Genomic DNA, 8,994 nt, shown 5'->3' on the forward strand with positions numbered 1-8,994 from the left:
TTTTTTTTTCTCCTTTTCTCAATAAAAAAAAACTTTGCAGTAACAAGCATTTGCACATGCATGTGCTAAAGACACCTCAGATTAAACTAAATTTGCCAAAAACGATTTACTTTTTAGTTTTCCTTTATTAAGTCTCTACTATCTTTGGTAAATATGTATTCATAGATGATATATATATCATAAATTTCACTTTGAACATTATTATTTTAATTATGATTATAGGGTGTTGTTTACAGCCTAGAGTATTATATTTTCTTTCTTTTGCAACTTTTTGTTTACTTTTGAATTTTATTTTTACTTTTTTGCTTAGCTTTCTATATACTTATCAGTATGTCAGTACCAAAATCCCTACTTTTAATTTAAATTAAAGTTTTACCTAGTTCAAATTCCAAGACTCCTCTCTTCTATAGTCTTTTAATCTCTATTGTACTGTTGGTTTCCTGGGATGTTTATTTGCCTTTTGATGGTGATAGTAGTCCCTGGGATTGAGCCTAGGCATGCTCCTTTGTGGGCATCCACTTAAGCTCTTGGAAACTTCTGATTAATCTTTAGTTTTTGTACACAGTGACTGCCCTTAACTTGGTCTGCTATCTCTGTTCCATAGTTTAGCTTGTTCGCAGTCTTCAAAGGAAAACCTTCTTCTGCAGAACTTGATGAGGGAGTGTGAGCCAGATGTAAGAGAGGGAGGAGGGGGAGGGTGCACCTCTTAGTCACGCATCCTGTTTTCTGCTCCACTTTGGACACCATTTGGAATTATCTAGCCCTACTAATTCCATAAATCTAGTGCAAAACTTGTCGCAGTTTTTAAAGTGTTTTGCTCCTTTCTCTGTATCTTTAATGTTTTGGTGTGTTTGTCTTTTACCTCCTTTAAACATGTCTTTACTGCTGTGTTACAGGTTTATGGGTTTAGCCTGTAGAAATGCTTTGTTGATCTTCTTTTGTGATCTGCTCATCTCTCATCTAACTCTACTTCAGTTCATTCCCACACTACTGCCAGAATGATCCTATGAAATGATTATCTCTTTATTAAAGCTCCTCTACTTTTGATTGTTCAGAAATAAATTTCTTGTTCTTGGCATGATACACAGAGTAGTTTTTAACTTATTCACGGAGATTATGAATTAATGTTTCCGTATTTTCCGTAATTTTCCGTAATGCAGCTATGACCGTAGGGTTTAGTAGACAGTTACAGTTTATCTGTCCCCAACGTGTACCCAAGCACACTATATTCAGCTTCTTATTGTTCCTGTTAATGTTACTGTTGTGGAGGCTATGGCTGTGTGTGTATACATATGTGCATGTATGTGTGTCTGTGTGTGTGTGCCTATGTGTCTGTGTCACTGGAGGCCAGAGCTCAGCCTCAGTGGCATTCATCAGGAGCTAGCATACCTTGTCTTTTGAGACAGGATCTCTCACTGGGACCTTGGGCTCATAGTGTAGGCTGGTTGTGCAGCAGGCCCAAGGAATCTAGCTGTCTGTGCTGCAGCACCTTTTGCAAGGGTATTGGGACTTGAACTTAAGCTCTCATACTTACACAGCAAGCGTTTAGCCAACTGAGCTATCTCCTCCAACTCGTCAGCTTTTGGTGAAAGAGAAGATACAAAACTGACAGCTGACAGGCCTGAACACATGAGTATCTTTCCATTCTGCTAATGACTGCTAGATATGTGGATATGCCATAGTGTTTGCTTTTTTTTCTTCTGTTTTTGAGATCATAATATAATTACATCATTCCCACTTCCCTTTCCTTCCTCCTAGACCTTCCATGTACCCTCCTTTCCCTCTTTTAAATTCATGGCACCTTTTAAAATTAATTGTTGTTACATGTGTATATGTATATCCATACAAAGGTTTTTGAGAGCCCATTGTTAAGTCTTAAAGTTCCCAATTTGTTTTTTTATTTTAAATTGTTCTATATTAAATGTACTTATCAATAGTTTTGTAAAATTTATTTCTTTTAAGGTTATATGTATGGATGTTTTGCCTATATGTATGTCTCTACACCATGTGCATGCTGTGCCCAAAGAGGCCAAAAGAGCATCAGAAACTCTGGAACTGGAGTTACGAGGTACCATGTGCGTGCTGGGAACTAAACAGGAATGTTTAGCAACTGCCCTTAACCACTGGACTATCTCTCCAGCTCCTCTGTTGGTGATTTTAATACACACCATCATTCGAGGATGTAAATATAGTTCTTTCTTACAAGTTAAAATGCTAAATCACAAGCAGTGTTGTTTTAAAGACGTGTGTGTGTGTTTCCTTTCAGATAAGGTGAACTAGTTTGTATTTTTCTCAACAATTCACTCATTAGAGGACCTATTTTTCTGCACTCCTTTTACTGCCTTTGTAATTACCAGCAACACCACTACCGCCATTTCTTGACAAAACATGCAAAATTATTTCTCTGGTCCAGGTTGTATCTTTCTGATTACTTATAGATAAGTATTTTGAAATACTTGTAGGCAATCAACACACCAGCTAATGAGTTGCCTGTTTCTGTTTCTGACCATTTTTCTGTCAGGGTATTGTTTTTCCTCTCACTGCCCCAATTATTTTCCTAGGAGAAAGTAGTACACTATAACAATGCTTTTGAGAGTACAGTATCTTCTTCTACAGTGAATTTAATAGTATCCAATGTTTATGTGTACTTAATATTTTTTATTTTACATACTAATCCCAGTTTCCCCTCCTCCTGCCCTCCCCAGCTCCTCACCACCACCCATCCATCCCTCAGAGAGGGTAGGGTCCCCATGGGGCATCAAGAAAGTCTAGCACATCACTTTGAAGCAGGACCAAGGCCTTCCCCCTGTTTCTAGGCTGAACAAGGTATCTCTCCATAGGGTATGGGCTTCAAAGAGCCAGTTCATACACCAGGAATAAATTCTGATCTCACTGCCAGTGACTCTACAAACTATCCAAGCCACACAACTGTCACCCACATTCAGAGGGCCTGGTTCGGTCCTATGCAGGTTCCCCAACTGTCTTTCTGGAATTAGTGAGCTCCCATGAGCTCGGATGAAGCAGGATTAATAAAAACTCAGAGAGAGAAATTGGGGTCCAACCTGAAGATCGAAAAAGTAAACAGCCAGCCACTGGCTCTCAGCCTTAGTCTGAAATGGCGATCCTGCCTCCAGGAATCTCAGAATGAGACTGAGACTGAGAGCTGTCACCTCCTATTTTATATTCCTCTCTAGGGCTGGGATTAAAGGCATGCACCGCCCAGTTTCTATGGCAAACTAGCATGGCTACTGGGTTCAAAGGTGTGTGTTACTGCGATCTGGTCTGTAAGGCTGTGTGTAAAACAGTGTGGCTGTTTTACTCTCTGAACTTCAGGTAAGTTTTATTTATTAAAATATAAATGAAATATCACTACACTCGCGGGTCAGCTGTTTCTGTGGGTTTTCTCATCATGGTCTTGACCCCTTTGCTCATATTATCACTCCTCTCTCTCTTTGACTTGACTCCAGGATCTTGGCCCAGTACTTAGCTGTGAATCTCTGCATCTGCTTCCATCACTCACTAGATGAAGGTTCTATGATGACAATAAGATAGTCATCAATCTGATTACAGGGAAAGGGCAGTTCAAGCACCCTCTCCACTATTACTTAGATTCTTAGCTTGGTTCATCCTTGTAGATTCCTGGGACTTTCCCTGGTGCCAGATTTCTTGCTAACCCCATAATGGCTCCCTCTGTTGAGATATCTTTCTTTGTCCTCCCTCTCCGCCCTTTCCCCCAACTAGATCATCCCATTCCCTCAAATTCTCCTCCCCCCTCCCCTTACTTCCCCCTCCTTCCACCCTTTCTTCTCCCTGCCAATTTACTCAGGAGATCTTGTTTATTTCCTCTTCCCAGGGGGATCCATTAATATTTCTCTTAGGGTCCTCTTTGTTACCTAGCTTCTCTGGGGTAGTGGACTGAAGGCTGGTTGTCCTTTGCTTTATTTCTAATATCCACTTAGAGTACACACTGTGTTTGTGTTTCTGGGTCTGGATTACCTCATTCATGATGGTTTTTTCTAGTCCATCCATTTGTCTGTAAATTTCAAGAGGTCATTGTAACTAATACATTTTAAAAATACTAATTATAGTTAAAAAACTGTTTTAACTTAATGACAAAAATCTCTTCTTTTTATAACCTTCTAGGGCAGTTTCTATACATCATTGCCTAAAACATTTGCAAGTCAGGCTAAGTTGAAGGAAAATATATCCTCAAATCAGGAGATGGGCTGGGAGTAGTTTTACCAAAATCTTTTGATGGGGGGATGTCTTGTTTTTGTTGTTATTTTTTGGGAGGGTCAACTTAACACAAGCTAGTATTTGGGCAGAGGGACCTCATCTGAGAACAAGCGCTTTATCGGATTCCTGAAGGCAAGTGTGTAGGACATTTTCTAGGTATTAATGTGGGAATATCCAGCCCTCTGTGGGTGGTGCGCAGCCCATGGGCAGGTGGTCCTGGTGTGTTTAAGAAAGGAAACTGAGTGTGTTTACATGTATGCATGTATGTGTAAAACCTACTGTGTCCATTTAGTGTTGCTCCTATGTACGTATGTTTAGGGCTGGGCATTTGGGGTTAGATTAACTATCAAGGGAGCTCATCTCCAAAGAAAACTAATGCTCCCTCCCTCTGAAGCCATTGATTGTCTATAGCACTTCATCTAATGGCATGACCTTGTGAAATTCCCCCCAACCATGTTGGCTGTGATCATAATGCATGTCATATTTATGAAAATATATTGTTGAGATTTCATGACAAATTCATAATCTTTGCCACCGACCAATTAAATTATTCTGTAGAGATGTACAAACATCAAGCATTCTAATATTTGAATGTTTTCCTTGTTCCCAAGTTTCCTATTGGGAAAAGAATTTTTGTTTTTCTATATTCAGTGTGTGTATATACGTGTGTGTGTAGTGAGGAGCAGTGGACTGTGTTCCCGCCCAGCTCCTGCATGGCTAGCTTTACCCGAAATAATTACACGGAAACTGTATTCTTTTAAACACTGCCTGACCCATAAGCTCTAGCCTCTTATTGGCTACTCTCACATCTTGATTAACACATTTCTAATCATCTGTGTAGCACCACGAGGTGGTAGCTTACCAGGAAAGATCTTAACCCGAGTCTGTCTCAGATAAGAGAATCATGGTGACTGCTTGAATCTGCTTCTTTCTCCCAGCATTCTGTTCTGTCTACTCTGCCTACCTAATTTTCTGTCCTATCAGGGCCAAAGCAGCTTCTTTATTAACCAATGAAAGTAACACATAGACCCTCCTCCATCATGTGTGTGTGTGTGGTTTTTTTGAGACAGGGTTTCTCTGTGTAACAGTCCTGGCTGTCCTGGAACTTACTCTGTAGACCAGGATGGACTTGAATTCACAGAGATCTGCCTGCTTCTGCCTCCCAATTGCTGGGATTAAAGGCATGTGCCACCACTGTCTGACTTTTTTTTAATCTTTTAAGCTTTTTAAATTTATTTATTTTTATTTTATGAGCACTGGTGTTTTATTTGCATGTGTGTCTATGTGAGGGTGTTGAACCCACTGAAACTGGAGTTATAGGCAATTGTGAGCTGCCATGTAGGTGCTGGGAATGAAACCCAGGTCCTCTGGAAGAGCAGTCAGTGCTCTTAACCTCTGAGCCATCTTTCCAGCCCCAGTATATTTTTAATAATGAAAAATGTGTATGGTATATTTTCTTCGAAGTGACTACTACTACAATTTACTTCTGCTATGATCTATGATGTATTAACTTAATATATTGACAGAAACAAATCAATAATGCTGGTCTTGGGACCAGAATTCTGGCCAGTAAGTAACATGTGCAGTGTTTATCCTTAATAAATGAAAGTCCTAAAACATTTAAAGTGAGTTAATACAAAAATAGCCCTGGGAATTCAATTAGAAGACATGACAAAATGTTTAGAGTAAGCCTCTCTTAATAATGCTGACTTGTGTTTCTTGACATTTTATTGATTTTTAAGATTGTTATAAATGTACTTCTTTGCATTCAATATGTATCAATCAGCAAATTAGTGAATTGTGCTTATGTTGCCATCTCTAGTCTGAAGTTAATGGCTCATTGCACTGCTCCTTTATGATTCCATCACATTAAAACAGTTACTTGGGGCAGGGAGGATCTGCACCCTACAGTTTGTTATTACAACAAGAGATTTATTTAGTCAAGCTCATTATTCATTGTTGTTCTGTGCCCTCAACAAATAATCATGATTTAAATTGTCCATTCTTAGAGTGTGATCTTGCAGAATATATATATGTTATATGATAAGAGGAGACATTATGCTTTTAAAGAAACTGAGCAGACATAGTGTTCTGGTTGACTGAGATAAATGAAGTAGATCAATTAGATTTTTAGTTTTTATTTTGCAAAACTTTTCTTTCCCTAGGGGTACCAACTATTATTTATCACCTACTAAACATTAATGGCCAGTTCTATTTGTACATTTTTGTAGAAAATGTTTGAATAACATACTTCCTCTAACAGTTTATTTTTCATTGGAGAAAAGTACAATTTGATATGGTAACTATTAATGGCATTTGGCCGTACACTGCCCCTAAGCAAACGTAAGAACCACCAAGGTAAATAACTTACTAAGAAACAACAGAAATGTAAATATTCCCAATGAACTCATGATTTGTAGGTAGCTCAGACCTACCAAAATCTATGCAGTTGGTTTACTGAGCACCTTTTCGGCACTGAAGGGTAAAAATAAAGTCAATCCTCCCTCCAACAAAACACAAACTTAAGGCAGACTCTTATTGTCCAAAAGCTCAAGAACAAAATAGATTATTCTCATGCACTGTTTTCATAGTTTCCAAAAGGATGAATTTTCTCTCTCTCTCATTTTCTAAAAATTAAAACTATTAAAAATTGAGATGTAAAGTTTTATATGTCATAATTGAGGGGAGCATATGTGGTTGTGTCTCTGGAATGTGACGTTGACTTACGATTATATGACTTGTCCCCTATAGGCATAATGCAGAGGAAGGTAGAAGAGGTTACAAAGGCCTTTGAGGAGTATCGTCGCAAGGAGCAGGGGTGCAACATGAAGTTTGCCTTTGAATAATTATCACCCCAACCCACTCTGTTTGGATTATGCATCAACCCTGAATTCTGATGCTATTAGAGTAGTATTTACTGTTACTAATCTTTGATTGCAATAATTTGTGCATGTGTTTGATTATTTTTCATTTAAATATTGTAGAGAAGTATCCAATTATTCTTTCAGAATGAAATGAGATCAGTGCCGAGGGCATAACTCAATGATAGAGTGCTTACCCAGAATTAAGTAAAAGGTGTATTCAGCCCCTTGCCCAGGCAATTACTTCTTAGGTACTGATTTTGTGTATGTAATCTATATCTTATCAATGTAGAGTGTACATCCTACACCAGTACATGCCATCTTCTTACTTAATCGGGAGAAGATGTTTGCCAAAACGTACGTACCACCCAGTCTTTACTGGGTATTTGTTGCCATTCATGTAAAGTGCTGTATACTGTAAAGTCTCAAGTGAAATTTACTGTCAACTCTGAGATATAGTTTTTAAGGCATCATTTTTATCTGTGAAAGACCATATGGGCAATGAAAGCAAGTGTCTTTCCAGAATTTGGAGTAGGTAATATGGTTTTATGGATTATGGATTTAATTAGGGCTTTGCTTTCTCTTGTGGGTCTAGAGATCAAACCTAGTGCTACACTCTTGGATTATATACCCAGCGCTGAATTATGTTACTTTTGAGGGTAAGATTAACACAGTTCCCTTACTTTTGACTATTCAGATACCTCAGTGTTTTCGTTTTGGTTTTTTATCAAGACCTCACTGTATAGCCTAGGCTGCCTTGGTTTCCCAAGTGGCACCACACCTAGGTGTCCTAAGATTTTTTTGTTTGTTTTGTTTTAGCATATAATTTGGACCTGTCCTTTGTGTAACTTTTCATGTTCTTAGAGAGAAAAAAAAAACCTTCTTCTTAGCTTTAAAGCATCTTAGACTCGTGCTTCATTGTGTCATTAAGAATGTGATGACCTAAAAGTGAAAATAAATGAATTAAAAGCTAAGTGACTGAACTTAAATTTTGTTGTCCACACAACACACGGCCACACTGAAGGGTTCATGTTACAGAAGAAAATTATTTTTTAAATGACTATTAGTGATGGTAAGTCTTATTTATTTATTTATTTATTGTTGAAAAAAATGTCTGCCTCCTCCCTGCCTCCCATGTCCCTCCTCCTCCTCCCACTCCTCTCCTCCTACCCCCACTCATCTCCCCCTCTCCCCACTCCTCTCACCCTCTCCCCACTCCTCTCCATTCCCCCTCCCTCTCGAGTCTGAAGAGCAGTAGAGTCTGTGGGAAGTCCAAGGTCCTCCCCTCTCCATCCAGGTCTAGTAAGGTGAGCATCCAAACAGGTTAGGCTCCCACAAAGCCAGTTCATGCAGTAGGATCGAAACCTAGTGTCATTGTCCTTGGCTTCTCATCAGCCTTCATTTTCCACCATGTTCAGAGAGTCCGGTTTTATCCCATGCTTTTTCAGTCACAGTCCAACTGGCCTTGGTGAGCTCCCAATAGATCAACCCCAATGTCTCAGTGGGTGGGTGCACCCCTTGCGGTCCTGACTTCCTTGCTCATGTTCCCCCTCCTTCTGCTCCTCATTGGGACCTTGGGAGCTCAGTTCAGTGTTCCAGTGTGGGGCTCTGTCTCTATCTCCATCCATCTCCAGATGAAGGTTCTAAGATGATATGCAAGATATTCATCAGTATGGCTATAGGATAGGGCCATTTCAGGTTCCCTCTCCTCAGTTGCCCAAGGTACTAGCTGGGGACATCTCCCTGGACACCTGTGAGCCCCTCTAGAGTCAAGTCTCTTGCCAACCCTAAGATGACTCCCTTAATTAGGATATATACTTCCCTGCTCCCATATCCACCCTTCCTTTATTCCAAATGATGGTAAGTCTTATGAGTAGAATAAATACTAGAACTTAAT

General features: G+C 39.4%; 1 protein-coding gene across 1 annotated transcript in view; it reads left to right on the forward strand.

Moving 5' to 3' along the window:
- Nup62cl (nucleoporin 62 C-terminal like) overlaps nt 1-8,066 on the forward strand; it is a 74,169-nt gene extending 66,103 nt beyond the window's left edge. The window contains exon 9 of the mRNA XM_005367356.3: nt 6,988-8,066. Within this exon, the coding sequence (XP_005367413.1) occupies nt 6,988-7,082 (95 nt within the window). The 3' untranslated portion in view covers nt 7,083-8,066. The remainder of the gene's footprint in view (nt 1-6,987) is intronic.
- The last annotated feature ends 928 nt before the right edge of the window (nt 8,067-8,994 follow it).

The sequence above is a fragment of the Microtus ochrogaster genome, unplaced genomic scaffold (assembly GCF_000317375.1).
Source record: "Microtus ochrogaster isolate Prairie Vole_2 unplaced genomic scaffold, MicOch1.0 UNK17, whole genome shotgun sequence".
Taxonomy (NCBI): Eukaryota; Metazoa; Chordata; class Mammalia; order Rodentia; family Cricetidae; genus Microtus; species Microtus ochrogaster.